This window comes from Penicillium solitum (assembly GCF_028829755.1).
Source record: "Penicillium solitum strain IBT 25940 chromosome Unknown utg000008l_segment0_segment0, whole genome shotgun sequence".
Lineage (NCBI taxonomy): Eukaryota > Fungi > Ascomycota > Eurotiomycetes > Eurotiales > Aspergillaceae > Penicillium > Penicillium solitum.
In genome coordinates this window covers 596,421-613,874 of record NW_027072127.1, presented here as the reverse complement: position 1 = coordinate 613,874, position 17,454 = coordinate 596,421, and the positions used below count along the sequence as shown (strand labels likewise).

The 17,454-nt window shown below is 50.0% G+C and overlaps 9 protein-coding genes across 9 annotated transcripts; 5 read left to right on the top strand and 4 right to left on the bottom strand.

Annotated features, from left to right (window-relative positions):
• The first annotated feature begins 521 nt into the window (after positions 1-521).
• Positions 522-1,875, top strand: N7455_009502 (ribose-5-phosphate isomerase RKI1). The gene is made up of 2 exons (XM_040954599.2): positions 522-1,084; positions 1,248-1,875. Exons 1-2 carry the CDS (start codon positions 595-597, stop codon positions 1,685-1,687), a joined length of 930 nt encoding a protein of 309 aa, XP_040814796.2. The 5' UTR covers positions 522-594; the 3' UTR covers positions 1,688-1,875.
• Positions 1,876-1,923: 48 nt separating this feature from the next.
• On the bottom strand, positions 1,924-3,140 carry N7455_009501 (WD40 repeat domain-containing protein; the record flags this gene model as incomplete). The annotated part of the gene is made up of 3 exons (XM_040954707.2): positions 1,924-2,740; positions 2,814-3,069; positions 3,131-3,140. 3 exons carry the CDS (start codon positions 3,138-3,140, stop codon positions 1,924-1,926), a joined length of 1,083 nt encoding a protein of 360 aa, XP_040815027.1.
• Positions 3,141-3,331: 191 nt separating this feature from the next.
• On the top strand, positions 3,332-4,552 carry N7455_009500 (GTPase GPN2; the record flags this gene model as incomplete). The annotated part of the gene is made up of 3 exons (XM_040954750.2): positions 3,332-3,620; positions 3,682-3,782; positions 3,851-4,552. The coding sequence occupies 3 exons, from the start codon at positions 3,332-3,334 to the stop codon at positions 4,550-4,552; spliced, it is 1,092 nt and encodes a 363-aa protein (XP_040814957.1).
• A 185-nt stretch (positions 4,553-4,737) lies between these two features.
• On the bottom strand, positions 4,738-5,392 carry N7455_009499 (Rpp14/Pop5 family protein; the record flags this gene model as incomplete). Its single annotated transcript, XM_040954589.2, has 2 exons — positions 4,738-5,078; positions 5,158-5,392. 2 exons carry the CDS (start codon positions 5,390-5,392, stop codon positions 4,738-4,740), a joined length of 576 nt encoding a protein of 191 aa, XP_040814987.2.
• A 599-nt stretch (positions 5,393-5,991) lies between these two features.
• On the bottom strand, positions 5,992-8,068 carry N7455_009498 (uncharacterized protein; the record flags this gene model as incomplete). Its single annotated transcript, XM_040954694.2, has 3 exons — positions 5,992-7,515; positions 7,571-7,877; positions 7,932-8,068. 3 exons carry the CDS (start codon positions 8,066-8,068, stop codon positions 5,992-5,994), a joined length of 1,968 nt encoding a protein of 655 aa, XP_040814991.1.
• Positions 8,069-9,044: 976 nt separating this feature from the next.
• On the top strand, positions 9,045-11,037 carry aclA (putative ATP citrate lyase subunit (Acl)). Its single transcript, XM_040954573.2, has 2 exons — positions 9,045-9,603; positions 9,673-11,037. The coding sequence occupies exons 1-2, from the start codon at positions 9,163-9,165 to the stop codon at positions 10,687-10,689; spliced, it is 1,458 nt and encodes a 485-aa protein (XP_040814939.1). The 5' UTR covers positions 9,045-9,162; the 3' UTR covers positions 10,690-11,037.
• Positions 11,038-13,049: 2,012 nt separating this feature from the next.
• N7455_009496 (wax synthase family protein) lies at positions 13,050-14,366 on the top strand (the record flags this gene model as incomplete). Its single annotated transcript, XM_040954645.2, has 2 exons — positions 13,050-13,801; positions 13,859-14,366. The coding sequence occupies 2 exons, from the start codon at positions 13,050-13,052 to the stop codon at positions 14,364-14,366; spliced, it is 1,260 nt and encodes a 419-aa protein (XP_040814909.2).
• An 893-nt stretch (positions 14,367-15,259) lies between these two features.
• N7455_009495 (uncharacterized protein) lies at positions 15,260-15,503 on the top strand (the record flags this gene model as incomplete). Its single annotated transcript, XM_065606219.1, has 2 exons — positions 15,260-15,392; positions 15,424-15,503. 2 exons carry the CDS (start codon positions 15,260-15,262, stop codon positions 15,501-15,503), a joined length of 213 nt encoding a protein of 70 aa, XP_065460182.1.
• A 573-nt stretch (positions 15,504-16,076) lies between these two features.
• Positions 16,077-17,163, bottom strand: N7455_009494 (uncharacterized protein; the record flags this gene model as incomplete). The annotated part of the gene is made up of 4 exons (XM_065606218.1): positions 16,077-16,195; positions 16,258-16,668; positions 16,727-16,848; positions 16,910-17,163. The coding sequence occupies 4 exons, from the start codon at positions 17,161-17,163 to the stop codon at positions 16,077-16,079; spliced, it is 906 nt and encodes a 301-aa protein (XP_065460181.1).
• Between the last annotated feature and the right edge of the window lie 291 nt (positions 17,164-17,454).

Below are 17,454 nucleotides of genomic sequence, written 5' to 3'. Positions count from 1 at the left end.
AAAAAGGCGGTGCAAGCTACACCTTTAAGAAATACGGCATCGATACTATTCTGAGTACGGTCTTTCCTATAACTATGATAAAACGCTCAAGCTAATTGACGGTATGGCTAGGTTCTATGCTCCTAGGAGTTCTGCCAATATGCAATTTCTTTGCTTTGTTTATAGCTATGGTATTCAAGGGGGTTTTATTTTAAAAATGTAAAATATATTATGACATTGTTGTCCTCGATTATATGAAGAGTAACTATGTACGGAGTAGTCCATCCTATTTAGGTCCGGAGTATACTGATCCGACATGACTTATACCCATTTCCTCTTATTTATCAATCGAACACTGATAATCTATAGACATACTGTATATAAGATTGAATCAATTTAGGATAACTAGGTCTGGATTTTATTTAAAAAAAAATAACAACACTACTTATAAGTGCTAAACCCCACAACTGTAACGTGACGTTATAGTGGCCAGAGGACTTCTAACCAAGGGTAAGGTCCTATATTCTATTTTATGCTTAATTCCATTCTCTATTTTTCTTTTCCCTCAAAAACTACGAACCTTTTGCTCTAAAGAGCGTCTATAAAGAGCATTCCATGATCCAACCAACCCTCATCTCCCCTCTTTTCCTCTGCCGTAGACTTACCCTCCCCACCATCCCCACACTTTTTCGCAGCACCCTCCAAAGTCACCAAAGACTCCAATTCACCATGTCCGCCGTCGAAGAGTCCAAGCGCGCTGCCGCAAAGGTCGCCGTCGAGAAGCACTACCCTAAGGATGCCCGCTGGGTCGGTATCGGCAGTGGTACGACGATCGTGTACGTCGTCGAGGCCATCAAGAACCTCGGTGTCGACACCTCCGCCACAAAGTACATCCCAACCGGTTACCAGTCCAAGCAGCTGATTATCAGTGCGGGATTGACTGCTGTTGAGTACGACTCTATTCCACTGGGCACTGTCCTCGATGTGGCGTTCGATGGTGCGGACGAGGTCGACGAGGATCTGAACTGCATCAAGGGCGGCGGTGCTTGCTTGTTCCAGGAGAAGATCGTCGCTATGCAAGCGAAAGAGTTTATCTGTGTTGCTGGTAAGTTCTGATCGGATCTAATTATGATCTTTACTTCGTTTTGGTTGTAGTTATGGGGTTCGCGTTGGGTGGTGCTCGGAAGTAGACCAGCCAACTCTTTTTTTTTGGGTTTTTTTTTTCTTCCTCTTTACCACTTCAACTAACTCACGCTCGCAATACTCAGACCACCGCAAACTTCAACCCCGCCTCCTCACAAACTGGAAATCAATCCCCATCGAGGTCGCCCCGATCGCCGCCCACCGCGTTATCCTCAAGCTGAAGGAACTCGGCAGTGTCAACCCCGCCATCCGGCCTTCCGCGAGCGCCAAGGAAGGTCCCCTCAAGACCGATCAGGGCTTCTTCATTATCGATGCTCCCTTCAAGCCCTTGTTGATCAAGGGCGATCTCGAGGCTGGCCAGGATGGTAATGGCAAGGATGGTGTGTGGTCGGTTGGTGCGTTGGCTGGCAAGATCAACGAGATTGTCGGTGTGCTTGAGGTCGGTGTTTTCCAGGGCCTGACCGGCCCCCAGGCTAGTGCTTCCGGTGGCATTGGTGGTCAGCGGCCCGTTGCAGCCTACTTCGGTATGGCTGATGGGACAGTCGCTGTTCGCAAGGCTGAGTAGACGTCTAGTGGTTGAACGTTGGAGGATAAATATGAGACTACGTAAATAATGTAGATGATACCAAGATTTTTCCTTTTTTGTTGAACCTTGGAAAAGAATGCTATAATTGGAACTTGAACGAGTTCATGCTTGCGATTGTGTTTTGGACTTTTTTTAATTAGATTTCGTGTGTGGTATCAACATTGGACAGACGCTTCATTTCAGTATAGAATCAAGAAAAAGATGTTTTCCCGGACCTATTTTGGGCCCTTGCCCTTGGCCTCCGTCTCGCCCAACTCTCGTACGTAAATCTTCACTGTACCTTCGGGGACCTCGTCATGGCCATCTTCGAATCCAGGGCTGACTGCAATGGCCAGATGCTGGCCGCTCGCACTGAACGCAACAGATGAGACGCTGTTTTGGTATTTTTGATATTGACGGATACGGCGCTTGGATATTCCATCCCAGAGCGCAACAACACCATCACCGCCGCCGGACGCAAAGGTACCAAAGACAGGGTGGAAAGCCAATGTGTTGACAGGGTAAACGACGTCCACGCCATCCTCACCAGTCTGGCGGTGACACTTGAAAGCGTATTTGCGGGCCTGGGATTCAGGCGACGGGTCGAACCACTCAACTGCAACACGACCCTCAATGCTAGATGAAGCATACCCAGCGTCGTCAGGCATGCAGGCGACAGCGCGAGTCATGAACTTCAAACTGCTCTCGCGGCGCTGCCAAGGCTCAACTTCAACTCGGTTCCCCCCTGGGACTGTGCTGTCTGCTTGTGCGGTGAGAAGAGCCAGCGCTTTGAGGTCGTAGATGTGCAATGCGCGCGATGCCATTGCGACGATCAGCTTCGTGGCGGTTGCGGAGATTGAGAATGGTTTCGACGGGAGAGGGACGATAATCGGCAGGGAGTCAGGGTTTGCGCCGGCATCGGGTTGGTGAATGTGCAGTGTTGAGTCCCACGCGGCGGAAATTACGATATTGTGCTCGCGGCTGTATACGACATGGCGCACGCCAGCTTCGTGGCTGCTGAGCACGGTCTGCTCGGAGGTGTTGAGGTCGATCCTAGTCAGTCAGTATAAATCATGGACTGCAATTGTAGGAGTGATAGTAGTAGGAACCAATCAAAATAACTCACTTTCTCACGTCCCAATCCAGTCCAGCTGTGTAGATCTCGTTCTCGTTCTCGCCGAAGCAGACGTCCAGTACAGGAGCGCGGTGCTCAAACTTCTGCAATAGCTTCCCCTCTCCAACCTTTCCATTCTCATCACGCAAGTCGTACAGGTACACGTTCTTATCCCATGACGAAACCACGATTCGCGCGGAGTTGGGGTCTGGGGAGAACTTTAAGGCCGAGATAGCATCCGTGGGTGGGGATGCCACAGTTAATTGATCTGCAATAAGGAATTAGATATATTTCAACTGCAAGAGAAAGAAATTCCGAGAGCTACTCACGAGAAGTCATCTTGGGCAAGCTGCGGAGTTGTAGAAGATCAAACCCCAAGCTCCCGGGGCCTTTGGCCGTCTCCTTTTCTGCCGTCGTCACCGCCCTCTGATTCCCCGCGCTGCATCGATAAGGAAAAAAAGACCAAACGGCTTGACATCATTTGCTTTAAGCACAAACACAATTCCTCACATCTTCGTGAAATTGACAAGATGCCCTTTGCCCAGCTGGTGATTGGTCCACCGGGCGCTGGCAAGTCCACATACTGCAATGGCATGCATCAGTTCCTGGGCGCGATCGGCCGGAAGTGCTCTGTCGTCAACCTTGACCCCGCCAACGACAAGACCTCGTATCCATGCGCGCTGGACGTACGTGATCTGGTTACACTAGAGGACATTATGGAAGAGGACAAGTTGGGTCCGAACGGTGGTGTCTTATATGCTCTTGAAGAGCTCGAAAACAACTTCGACTGGCTGGAAAACGGACTGAAGGAGCTTGGTGGTATGTCTGATATATCTCCTGTTTATATACATTTACTGACTGGTTTTTGATGAATTCTCAGATGATTATATTCTTTTCGACTGTCCCGGGCAAGTTGAGCTATTTACACACCACGCCTCATTACGCAACATCTTCTACAAGATCCAGAAGATGGGCATCCGGGTTAGTGGCAGCAGAATCTCAAGTGCAGCACAAAGGAGACCCAGCTAACTAGGCTCCCTATGAAACAGTTGATCGTCGTCCACCTTGTCGACTCCTATACCCTCACCCTCCCCTCAATGTACATCTCCGCCCTCCTCCTCTCCCTCCGCGCCATGCTCCAACTCGACCTCCCACACCTAAACGTCCTCACCAAAATCGACAACCTCGCCAACTACGCCCCGCTCCCTTTCAACCTAGACTATTACACCGAAGTACAAGATCTCACGTACCTACTCCCGGAACTGGAAAGCGAGTCCTCGCGATTCTCACATGAGAAATTTGGCAAGCTGAACCAGACCATCATCGACCTAGTAGAGGAATTCGGACTCGTTGCCTTCGAGACGCTGGCCGTCGAGGACAAAAAGAGCATGATGAGTCTCCTGCGCGCCATCGACCGTGCATCCGGATATGCCTTTGGTCCCGCCGAGGGCGCCAACGATACCGTCTGGCAAGTAGCTGTTCGGGAGGGCATGGGTGTTACGGACGTGCGGGATGTGCAAGAGCGTTGGGTGGATGCGAAGGACGAATACGATGAGCAGGAGGAGAAGGATTTGGAGGAGGAAGTTCGTGTACGCAATGCAGCGAGCCAGGTTGAGGCGACGGGTGCGGTGGATGGCGGACCCGACGAAGATGGCGGTCCCGACGAAGATGACGGACATGACTACGACGAGGAACTGGAGAAGTGGAAGAAGGATATGCCAGACAGTGGTGTGCGGGTGCACCGCAAGTAATCATCCTGTTCCAACGACTTCCCAGCCAATCTAAACGTCAAATATGATACGATAAATGTACGATAGCCGAAAATAACCATGCATAACCTAACGCACCAAAAACCGGGGTATCTCATTAAAAGAATAAAAAAAAGTTGTACAATACAATACCTACCCACTGCATCTTCATTAATCCTCATCCAATCTCAATCATCCATCCCCTCATCCTCACTCTCATCCATGACACAATCAACAACAGCAGACGCCCCACCAACCAACCCCCCAAGAACCCCCCTCTCCTCCGCATCCTTAACCCTAACAATCTCCCTCCTAGCCCTCCGAATAGCCTCCTCCTCAGCCTTCCGCATCGTCCCCGAAACCCGAATCACGCGGAAAACACACCCACGCTCGCGTCCCGTCCCGCGTTTCGGGCCATTCGCTGGCTCCGGCACGCCGGACATATACGTAAGAGCTGACCAGACAAGGCGGAAGGAGGCGCGCGGGCACCGTACGATGGCTGTGGATGTTGCTGGTGAGAGGTATTTTACTATAGGGTTGAGTTTAGTTGGCTGTTCTATGGATGAATGGGGTTGGATGTCAGGGTGGGAAATGGAAATGAAACTCACTTGTTATTCCGCCTGCTGACGCGCCGCCTAGCTTGCCGATTCCATAGTCGCCGTATAACTCTGCGACGGATTCGCGGATCATCTTCGCTAGGAAGCCTTGGGTCAGGGCGTCGGAGGTTGGAGAGTGGATTGCTAGTTGGGGGTTGTGTGGTTTTGTTGTTGGGGTTGTGGGCCAGGTTTTTGGGTCTGGGTAGAGGATGTCCACGAGGAGGTAGCGGTTTTTGAGGCGGACCATGGTGGTGTGGAGTGGTTATGTTATGTTAGGTTGGTGGTGTTGTTGGTGTGGGTTTGGGGGCTCTGGAAGCAGTACGGATAGAGCACTGTACGGCTCGTTAGGATTATGTGATGAGTTGGGTGTAGAGGTAGTGTGCTGAGTAGAGGATGCAAGGTGGGTGAGTCTTGAAAGCTGAAGTTGAGGCTAGAAAAGATTGCGACTGATAAGCGATAAGGATATTTCCTAATCGGGCGCACGGCCCATCTGGGCAAAGAAGCCTCAGCTCAGCTCTCAATACTTCAACTATGACGAATGCTAGAGACTACGTAGGTACACTGAAAAAAAAAGTATCATGCGGCAATGGCACGTTCATTATTTCCCAAAGAGGTCTAGTCATCTACTGCAAAACGAATTAAATCAGATCCGTAGCCGGGTTGCACCCTTCTTGAGTGTCAACCCGTCAACTTGGTCATGCCACATGAACGCAGGTACGTCGATACACATAACTGCTCAGAAAACATAAAAAAAGAAAAACCAAGGGATGAACCATCCGAACTCCACCGCCCTGAACGGACGGACTATATGCCAGCGGACGGCGCTGCAAAACGTCATAAACAAAATCACAGGTTGACCTCGACACGGCCCTCGGCACCGCCCTTCTGGAGGGTGGGGAGGAGGTAGGTGATGTCATCCCAGGGGTGGCGGTAAAGACCGGTGCGCAGGCGCTTCTGGTCAAGGTAGTGGGCAATGAGACCAATGGAGCGACCGAGCACGAACAGACCGTTGAGGACGCCCATGCGCATGTAGTCCTCACACTCCTCGGGGGAGAAGGCACCGCAGTTGCGGAGGAGGTCGACAAAGCAGACAGCGACACAGCCGTCGACGTTGAGGATCAAGTTGTCCTTCTTGGAGGTGGTGACGGTCTCAACGGCGATAGCATAATCGAGCAGCTTGGTGCTGGGGAAGTGCTTCTTGACGAACTCCTTGACGAGCTCGACACGGAGATCGGGGTTGTTGCGGGACTTGACCTTGTGGCCAATACCGGGGATAAGCTTGTTCTCCTTGCGCATGGTGTCGACGAAGTCACGGGGGCTGAGACCCTTGTCGAAGGCCTTGGTGAACTCCTCAGCGGCGCCATCCAGGGCACCACCGAAACGAGAACCGATGGTCAGGAGACCAGAAACGAGAGCACTGATAAGATCCTTGCCAGCACGGGTGGTAATGATGGTGTTCATGGCACCGGAAACGGCGGGACCGTGATCGGCAGTGAGCATGAGAACCATCTCAAGGAACTTGCTGGCGTAAGGGGGCAGGCGGCGGCGGAACCACAGGAGAGACATGACACCACCAATGCCAATATCCTCTCTGAAGACATCGGAGATGGGCATACCGGCGTAGAGCAGCTCCTGGCCACGGTCGTCGGAGATGGTGGAGATGAAGGCAGCGGGCTTACGGACGAGACCGAGCTCCTGGGCCCAGGAGTAGTCGATGGGGATCTTGGGCACAACGGGCTCGGGGGCGGGGGTGATGTTGCCCTTCTGGAGCTCAGCGTCGTAGACCTGCTTGAGGATCTGGGGGAGGTCCTCGAAGGTCTCGGGGACGTAGATGCCAGCTTCACGCATGGCCTTGTTCTTGGTGACAGCAGTCTCGAGGTCGGAGTTGGCGGAGGCACCGGCGTGGCCGAACTGGACCTCGGTCTTGAACAAGCTGGCGCAGGTTCCGATAGCCCAGGCAACGATGGGCTTAGTGATGGTGCCGTTCTTGATGGCCTCAATCACGCGGTACTCCTCAACACCACCGACCTCACCGAGCAGCACAAGGATCTTGCACTCGGGCTCGGCCTGGTAGCGGAGCAAGTGATCGATGAAGGTGGTACCGGGGTAACGATCACCACCAATGGCAACACCCTCGAACACACCATCGGTGTTCTGGGAGATAATGTTGTTCAATTCGTTGGACATACCGCCGGACTTGGAGACGTAGCCGACGGAACCCTTGCGGTACAGCTTGGAGGCGACAATGTTGTCCATCATACCACCAGTGTTACCGATCTTGTACGCACCGGGCTTGATACCACCAACAGTAGCGGGGCCAATAATGGTGATGCCCTTCTCCTTGGCGGTGACCATAATCTCACGAGCACGCTTTGGTGGTCGTTAGCAATACATTCGAGATAACAAGGCGAGAGGCAGAACTTACACGCTCGGGCACACCCTCGGCAATAATGGCGATGGAGCGGATCTGGGGGTTCTCCATCAACTCCATGGTGGAGGTGTAGACGGAGCGAGAAGAGGCGAAGTTGACAACGGTATCAACGTCGGGGTGCTTGGCCATGGCCTTCTCAACATCCTGGTAGACGGGGAGGAGGGTCTCGCTGGTACCCCAGTACATCTTGCTGACGAACTGACCACCGAAGGTGTAGATAATACCCGCTACGGAAGGAGTGGAGCGCTTGCAGATGAAATCGAAGTCGAGCATGCCCTGCACGGCTCGGGGTTGCATACCACTGATCTCTTGTTAGTGTCTCATGTCGAGGTCGGAGAAGAGTCCCAAGACTTACTACACGAAGCATCGTGTCTTGTTGTGGAAAAGGCTGTGTTGGGTGGGCGAGAGGACACGGCTAGGAGGGGCGAAGCGGGTGATGTTGTCGTTGGCAGACTGCACGCCGTTGCCAGCGGAGAGAGTAGAGGAGGGCATGATGAATCTAGGTTGCAATTAGCATGCGGGTTGGATTTCGAAGCAATTGTCCAATTGTGCAGGCAATTGTCAAGAAGGCTGTTTGGAGGGGTGTGGATATTGCGGAAGAGCAATGGAGAAGGGAGAAAGAAAAAAAAAATTGAGAACTCACTTTATGCGTTAAACAAGCCGCTGCGAAATTAGAGGAAATAGAGAAAAAGGAGAAAGAGGGAATGAGGTAGTAAGGAAGAAGGGGGCAGAAGAAGCAGCTGTTGAGAAAAATCCGCGGGGTGAGATACTCGGAGTACTCGCAGATACACCGTACAGCTCGTCCCAGACCGCTGGATCCGCAGAACAGCTCAACACTTGGCAGTCCCCAAAGTACCGGGTACTGACGATACTGTACCCACTTTGTCGTAAGTCTAATACATCACCAATACAAAAGAGTATGGGGAGATGTTGTATGTGAGGTACGGAGTACATCAATTGATGTTTCTACATTGACATTTTGAATTGTATATAGTCCTTGTCTCCTAGTATTCAACCTGTAATATCTACATATCTACATATCTATGAAATTGAACTATCAAATGTCCACAAAAAAGCATCAGTATAGGAACCTCGGAGACCGAATCGGGATTGTAAATGTACTTGTAAAAATCCCGGTTTACCAACTCAACAAACATCTCCAAGCGGTGTCGGGGGGACCAACGAGTACTCCGTACACCCCCATACACCTCAAAATAGGAACAAATGGGAAATAAGTGGCGCCACCAAAAGTACCCAATACGCTCTCCGTACTCCGATTCCTCCGTTTCTGTATGGAGTTTTGTGGAGACTTTCCCAACGAAGGGCACATCTTTCCCCCCACCTTGGGATCTTCCGTTCTGGTCTGTTCCTCAACAGGTGGGACCTGCCGAGTTGTACGCTGTAATCTCCAGAACAACTTTTTTTTTTTGTGTACGCTGTACACTACAGTACACTTCCAGACCAATTCCCACCTTTTCCATAATCTCTCTTTCTTACCTTCCAGTTCAAAATAACCCCCCTCCTTTTTCCCCTTCCTCTCTCTCTTTCTCTCCCACACATCTCTCCCTTAATTCAATCATCACATCATGTCCGCCAAATCTATCCTCGAGGCCGACGGCAAGGCCATCCTCAACTACCACCTCACTCGCGCCCCAGTGATCAAGCCTACTCCTCTCCCTGCCTCCGCAACACACAACCCTCCTGCCCGCCTCGCCTCCCTTCACTTCCCCGATGACAAGGCCGTCAAGGATGTCCTCGACCAGGCTGAGGTCTCCTTCCCTTGGCTCCTGACCCCCGGCGCCAAGTTCGTCGCCAAACCCGATCAATTGATCAAGCGTCGGGGTAAGAGCGGTCTGCTCGCCCTGAACAAGACCTGGACTGAGGCCCGGGACTGGATTGAGGCTCGTGCCACTAAGGATGTACAGGTTGAGACCGTCACTGGTGTCCTCCGCCAATTCCTGGTCGAGCCCTTCGTGCCTCACCCCCAGGAGACCGAATACTACATCAACATTAACTCCGTCCGTGAGGTAAGCTTTCCCCGCAGTTTCGAGCCCAATCGAAGAAAAAAAAAATGGAAGCTAATGGTCCAATTCTAGGGTGACTGGATCCTCTTCACCCACGAGGGTGGTGTTGACGTCGGTGATGTCGATGCTAAGGCCGAGAAGCTGTTGATCCCCGTCAACCTCAAGCAGTACCCCTCCAACGAGGAGATTGCCTCGACCCTGTTGAGCAAGGTCCCCACCGGTGTTCACAACGTCCTGGTTGACTTCATCTCTCGCCTGTACGCCGTCTACGTTGACTGCCAGTTCACCTACCTCGAGATCAACCCCCTGGTTGTCATTCCCAACGCTGATGCCACCTCCGCTGAGGTTCACTTCTTGGATTTGGCCGCCAAGCTCGACCAGACCGCCGAGTTCGAGTGCGGTACCAAGTGGGCTGTTGCTCGCAGCCCCGCTGCCCTGGGCTCCCCTATCCTCGCCTCGGCTGATGGCAAGGTCAGCATCGACGCTGGCCCACCGATGGAGTTCCCCGCCCCCTTCGGTCGTGAGCTGACCAAGGAGGAGAAGTTCATCTCCGACATGGATGCCAAGACCGGTGCCTCCCTCAAGTTGACCGTCCTCAACGCCAGCGGCCGTGTGTGGACCCTCGTCGCCGGTGGTGGTGCTTCCGTCGTCTACGCCGACGCCATTGCCTCCGCTGGTTTCGTCAGCGAGCTTGCCAACTACGGTGAGTACTCTGGTGCTCCCACCGAGACCCAAACTTTCAACTACGCCCGCACCGTGCTGGACCTGATGCTGCGTGCCCCCACCCACCCCGATGGCAAGGTCCTCTTCATCGGTGGAGGTATTGCCAACTTCACCAACGTTGCCAGCACCTTCAAGGGTGTCATCCGCGCCATCCGCGAGGTCGCCCCTGTCCTCAACGAGCACAAGGTCCAGATCTGGGTCCGCCGTGCCGGTCCCAACTACCAGGAGGGTCTCAAGAACATCAAGTCCGTCGGTCTCGAGCTTGGCCTCGACATGCACGTCTACGGACCTGAGATGCACGTCAGCGGCATCGTCCCCCTTGCCCTCCAGGGCAAGAAGAGCGACGTCAAGGAATTCGGCGCTTAAACAGTTTAATCCTTATTTGATGTTTGTTCTTTGCAGCGTGTGTCCGTTGCATCGGTTTGTGGTATAATGCATGGCATGATATGACTTGTTTTTTGCGGGATTCCGGGGGAGATCTGCGGATGTAGATTATCACCCCGGCGTCTGTCCTATTTTACTGAGGGTATGGCGTTAATTCCCGCCCGGGCGAAAAGACCCGGTCCTTCTGGTGTCGACGTACATGATTCTCCGTTGATTAGATTTCATTTTCCTATGTTCACTCCCGGCGGATTTAGATCGTGTGATGTCCCGTCGGATAATATCAATGATACGAGACATTTATTGTCCCAGAATTATTTTAATATATGTAAACGTGAAGTGGATAGATCAGATAATATATATGTACAGTCAGCTACGATACGTCCAATGTGAGTTGAATATTTAAAAAAAAAAAGAAAGAAAGAAACAAAGACCCAGTTGCAAAAATACCAGTGTAATTTATTACACAGATATACCATATGTAATTTTGAATAAGCTCAAACAGCCCTGGAGGAGACAAAACAAGCTCCCGCACCAGACTCCACACAAGCTCCTCTGCACCCCGGATTGACAGGGACATCAGGTCCCGCGATCAGATCCAAGGATAAAGTACGGACCGTGCTGGAGTTGGGGACCACACCGAGGTGTGGACGTGACTTCCGCTGCCCCGAGATTAGGGCAAGATAAGCCATCGGACGAGCGGGGGCTAACTTGGACTTATATTGAAAAAGGATTAGTGCCTGCAGGGCTTGGGTTAGGGTTGGAGAGTAGTCTAGTAGGATATAACAGACGTGTTATTTGATATAGGTTATTCTTTATTGTATGGGGAGTTGGTAAATATGGGTGGAAGGCCCTGCATAGTTCAACATACGCGTGTAATTTGATTTCAAAGTTTGCAAGCTGCGGTCATAGAGCCATAGAGCCCTAGAGCCCTAGAGAGATGCAATCATTAGTATATAGCGCCATAGAATGATCATGTTATTGGCCCTGTTATGTGACAGAGGGTGGTTTCTTTGTTTTAGACATGCTCTTTTTTACTTCGGACATACGTTTTATATTGACATGTGCCCGGGTCACATTATAAAGAAGGCAGGCCATAGTTAAGTAATCTATAGACCTATGTAGAATCTACATGTGGCATATTGTTAGAATAATAGAATAATCATTCAATGGATTCGAAAGGGGTTTGCCTGCGTTAAATATATACTTGCTATATACTGAGAGAATCTATATATATAGGGAATATCACTTTCAGTTGTGGTTCAGTGTATATATTGCTCGATTTTATATAGGTTTCTACAAGATATACTATCAGAAACTGTATAATAACTACAAGATGCTCACTGATTAACCAGTGACGTTATTCGGTCATCGTTAGCAATTGGCGGTAGGGTACGCTTCTATCCTCTAAGTGATATTCCTCCTAACCACTTCGTTGCCAGTAAATTCGATATTCTGATCGAGCGAGTATCAAATTGTTGGGGAGCTTAACAAGATAAGACAGGTCTAAGTTGCAAGGATCAAGGATATTCGGAGGAATCATGGATATGGCTAGATCAAGTGTTGCATTGCCACTTGCGACAAAACCAAGTCCCCGAACACCATTTGTTCACAGTGGTTGCTAGTGTTTGTCAATAGAAGGACACCGTTCTGCGAAAAATGTGGGATTCGTGGGGTTGAAATATAGAATCGAGGGGACAATGTGCGCTAATCCTACTTGTTGCAGGGCAGACCAGATGGGAATCCTGCTCGGAGTTCTCACCTCAACAAACTGGATGAATTGAATTAGTGACCAACCAGCATGGTAGTTTACTAGGAAGAGTAACCTTCCAAGTCATTTCAGAATTCGCCAACACTTCCAAGGTTTATGTATCCGACTTACTTATTCAATGGGGTTCAGGGAAACCCCTGGTTCAATATGCCATAGTAACAAAGAAGTGGCGCGTATATACATCGATAGATTTGGGTTAGCACCATCAGCCACCAAAGTTACTTTCCAAATGTGATTAGTCTGTAGATTCCCTCTTGATATCTGCCCAGGTGGTTTCGTCAACCCTAGAGGTGCGAGAAGTGTAGGAGTTGTCAATTCCATAGCCAGAAAAGCGAATAGTAGATAGTATGACTAGGGAATAGATGGTAGAGATGTTGATATTCATTTGAGTATGATATATCAAATATTATCCAGGGGATGAGGGCCCACCATGGATCTGCTCTGTGCAAACGCTCCGATTCACCAATCAAGTAATATCATGCACCTCAACCCAATCTCGCTCGGTCCCTAATTATATCCCTCAAAATGAAAGCAAGACGAAAAACCTTCACTTTTTCTTAAATCCTCACCAGCCATGGATCAGTATCAATCAAACGGGCGGCTGCTCGCTCTCTTCGTCCTCCAGGGTCTCATCCCCTGCGTTGTCCTAGTCACAACACCTAAACAATCTGCTCTACGCTATCTGTGTATACCATGTATGATATGGATCGTGTCTCAAATGATGCACCCGGTCCATGCACCAGGGTATACATCGACCAGTCTCCTCGGAAGCTCTGCGACATTCGTCTTGACAGCTCTGGATCTTCTGCTGATCAACCATCAAGCCGAGCGCGAATTCGTCGACGCAAATGGAAGCACTGAGAGTTTCCTATCTCGTCTGATTCAGGCTTTTCAGCTGCTCACATACACGCGAGCAATCAACACACCCCGACAAGTGAAGAACGTCCCGCCATTCCCAGCATACTACAATAAGAGAGACCCGAAGGTGATCCCACGAGGTCACTTCTTGGTCAGAGAAATTGCTATTGCTGTCTGGCAGTTTCTAGTTCTAGATGTATTTAGTGTATTGGCCTCGAGACAGGCTATGAATGACCAAGACGAAGAATCGTCAGTTTCTTCCGTCCTTCAATGGGATATCCCGGGACGAGAGCTGATATCACAGGCTATTCAGACTCTCATTACTTGGCTCGTTGTGTCCCGACTCCTGCTCAGCTTCTACTACCGCGTCGCATCGATCATCTTCGTGAGCCTGGGGGATTCTCCTTCGAACAGCCCGCCACTTATTGGAAGAATGGCGGATATATATACACTACGGAATTTCTGGGGGTGAGTCACTCTCAGGTTTGTTCGTTTGGTTAGATCTAATTTTCATGGTGCTTCTAGAAAATTCTGGCATCAATTGCTACGGCTGCCCCTCACGTCGACTAGCAACTTTCTCGCGCGAGATGTCCTCGGTCTGCCCAGATCGTCGTTTGTGGAACGATACACCAACGTGTTCATCGTTTTCTTTTTCTCCGGCTTGACCCACGCCATACTTGATAGTCTGCGAAACGTTTCACCATGGGACTTTTGGACTATGTCATTTTTCCTCTCTTTTGTTATCGGCTACATGATTGAAGACGGTGTCCAGGGTCTCTGGAAACGAAAGCTGGGCTCCCAGAACGATAGCGGCTTGCCGGTGTGGTGGCAAAAAGCCCTTGGCTTTTGCTGGGTCATCATATGGCTGGGGGTTACATCTCCTTGGTATTTTAGGCCGGGGATGCTAAGGCCAGAGGAACAGATGGTTTTGGTTCCTTTCAGCATTGTTGGGCTTATTAGCCTTCCTGTGTTGAAGAGTATAGTTATTGGCGGTGGTCTTGTGTTGAAGTTTGTATTCGAAGGAGAGATTTAAAAGGAGAGGATGTGGTATACGTTGAATTTGTCGAAGTTTCTCTAGCTAGGCCTGTATACCATGCCAAGGCTGCAAGGCATAATATTTCGGGATTTTATCGTAGGAGTAGCAACTGTTCTCCCTGGTGCTTGCTGTGGCGCAGCCATTTTCTGACCACCCCAATCTTTATCGTTGTGGTACGAACCAGTGCTCTTGACAAGATAATATTGATATATTTCCATGGATCTAGGGCGAGGGTATAATCGCCCTAAATTCGATCATCCACTTCTTGTTTGGATCGATATGAATTTCGCAGCTGAATCTGGAGATCATTAGCTTGTTCAATAACATAAATGATAACACAAGGCAGATGAGGTGGTGTGATGTTGACTACCTAGCCAATGAGTAGGGGATTGGAACCTTCCAAGGTTGGAAGAGGGCTGCACGGACAATGTCCTAGGCATGAAGTTCATGAAGTTGGACCATTTTCGAGATCAGAGGAAAGCAAAAAAAAAGCTAGTACCACCCAATATAGCCTCCGGGTTACAGTCCGATTTCAACGCAACATCGATCTCGGTAGTTTCCACGATATTATTGATTGCGGGGTATATCATGCGGCTCTGTTGCGGAGCCTCTGCTCTACGTACACTACAGTGCAACACCTGAGCGTAGAAACTTCAACATGGAAAATATTCACAGCAAATGTCATTTCATTGGAAAACAAAGGAAATATCCCAGAAAAAAAAAGAAATCAAGACCAGGCTGGCATAGGTCGTCCGCCAGCGTACGCTTGACTAGCCCGTTGAAACATTTGGGTAATCATATCATCCGCAGGATCTTTCCGTCCATACAGCTGGAATATACTTCGATTTCTTTGTCCAGGTATCCTGAGCTAGAGCCAGCTCATCAATTGCATGGTTGTGGTTCGACATGAACAAGGCCACCGGGATGACCACTCCCAGCTCGACTATTTTGACGGCCCAATCGTCCAGCAATCCTTCCTCTTCGAGGAACACAACCATCATGAGGCGAAGAACCATCCTAGAGGTAAGAGGTATGTTGCGGGTCTCTGCAACAGCTTTAAGCTCGGGGTCCACAATCACCGGTGACTGTGATGTTTGTATTTTCCCGTCCAAGTCCACCCCTCGCAAGACATAATGTAGCCCTCGAATCAATCGCCGTCGTAGGTCGCTGAGTTCTTGGAAGGGAGTTCCCGGTATACACGCCTTGTAGTCGCACGAGAAATCCAGGTATTCATGACGCTCATATCTAGTTTGGGCCTTGAGGTCCGAACTGTGGCAGAAGTAGATTTCCTCGCCAGCTGTGGCGAAAGTACCCTACCCTTTTCCCCTACGAGGGCTTTAGCTAGAATAATGCCCCGTGAGGAAGTTGGAGCCTGTGATAAGTTCAAACGGATAGCAAGTTAGAAACACCCTTAAGCAACCGAAGAGAGGAACGTACGATGATTCGCAGAGATGCTCCTTTGTGGTGATGGGATCATCTCAATCACACTTAACATACATGTATATACACAGTTTGAAATGAAAGTTTGTTTATTGTCATGCAAGTAGTATGTAGGCAAAAATAAGAGCTTCCACTTGGTGACCGTGAATTGAATCATACCAAGCTTCAAGGGTTCATTCAACATACAACATCAACATCCTGGTTGAAAGATGGATAGAAATATTAGCTCCATATTCATACAAATACCCCCAACCAATAGATAAAGGATCAACGTCCAAACCGCTGCGTAATGGCATCACCAGGAGGAAACTCGGATGAGACAGTCGGAGTCCGAGAAATGCGTGGAAGTCGAGTACGATGCTGAGGAGCGGGATCTGGACCTTTGCCTAGTCAGAAGCACATTTGCTGGAATGCTGTGGATACTATAGGCTTGTGGTTCGATACATACTATTTCGCCCATCCCAATTTGGCCGAGCAGGGGGCGGCATTGGGGCTTCGCGAGTTGTCCGCGTCCTGGCCCTTTTGGAACTGCCAGTGCCGCTTCGTTGGTACCGGTGAAGCTGCTCGACCCCGTCTTGATTGACGGGGAAAGTGGGCGTCTTGGGGTTTCGTGTAACCGGGGCTAGAGGCAGCGCTGGGACTTCAGACCGAGTAATGGAGGCAGGGGGAGGAGCATTGAGCGATGAGAGAGTTTGGGAGACTGTGTCCGAAGCTGCAGTCTGCATCCGGGACCGCATGGCACGAGCTTTGAGGAGGTTGTAGAGATTGGTCATTTGAGCAAGTTTGTTGTTCTTGTCACGGTACATATCATTCAGTTCTTGGTTTTTCTTTTGGAGGTCTTCTTGGCAAGATTGCATGTCTGCAGTACGGAATTGTCAGTCAGGTCTCCAAGTAATATTAGGCTCAATTGGACCGACCGGACAGCTTGTTCTGCAGTGACAAGATTTCCGTGTTGGCATTGTGAATGACCTTGTCCATCTGTGTGTTCAGGTTGGCATACTTCTCCGTAAGCGTCTTCGCTCGGTATTCCTGGTAGAATCTGCTCAAGTTAGCACTGGATAATCCCATAATTTCGTTTGGTACCGGGAAATATGACAGACATCTCCTGTGTACTTTGATATGCCCAAAACGCAAGTGCGCGACCAGCGCATTCCATGATCGTGTTCGGATCTAACCCACTCAACACGCTTGTTTTGTAGTCCTCCGTCGGATTCAGGATTGTCGAAACAGCGTCATCTGGATTGAGAAGTACCGTCTGACATGCAGGACAAAGCCGATTGCTGGTGGTTGGACGGGAGAGCCCGAGGCTCTCTGCGCATCCATGGCAGAAGATGTGCCTGAAATCATCAGTCATTGGGATTAAGCTGATCCGCGAGGGAGCAACTTACGAGCAGGTTGTCACCACTGCTTTCTCTTTCAATTCTGCCCGACATTTGAGGGAATTGCATCTTAAAGAAAAATCCATGTTTTCGCTGGCGATGGGATGCTGTTGAAGAGAGCAAGAAGTGAAGGTCACGAGTTAGACATGGGAGGTGTTATTAGTTTAGTCAACCCCCAAAGGAAATCTTGTAATGAAACAACAACTTGGGCAGAAAGCATGTGGTATTTGTCTATTATAGTGATTATTTTCATAAAATTTTGGGCG

Coding starts and splice junctions, on each gene's coding strand:
- N7455_009502 (XM_040954599.2), top strand. CDS start 595: ATGATCCAACCAACCCTCATCTCCCCTCTTTTCCTCTGCCGTAGACTT. Junction 1,085..1,247: donor AGAGTTTATCTGTGTTGCTG/GTAAGTTCTGAT, acceptor CGCAATACTCAG/ACCACCGCAAACTTCAACCC.
- aclA (XM_040954573.2), top strand. CDS start 9,163: ATGTCCGCCAAATCTATCCTCGAGGCCGACGGCAAGGCCATCCTCAAC. Junction 9,604..9,672: donor ACATTAACTCCGTCCGTGAG/GTAAGCTTTCCC, acceptor GTCCAATTCTAG/GGTGACTGGATCCTCTTCAC.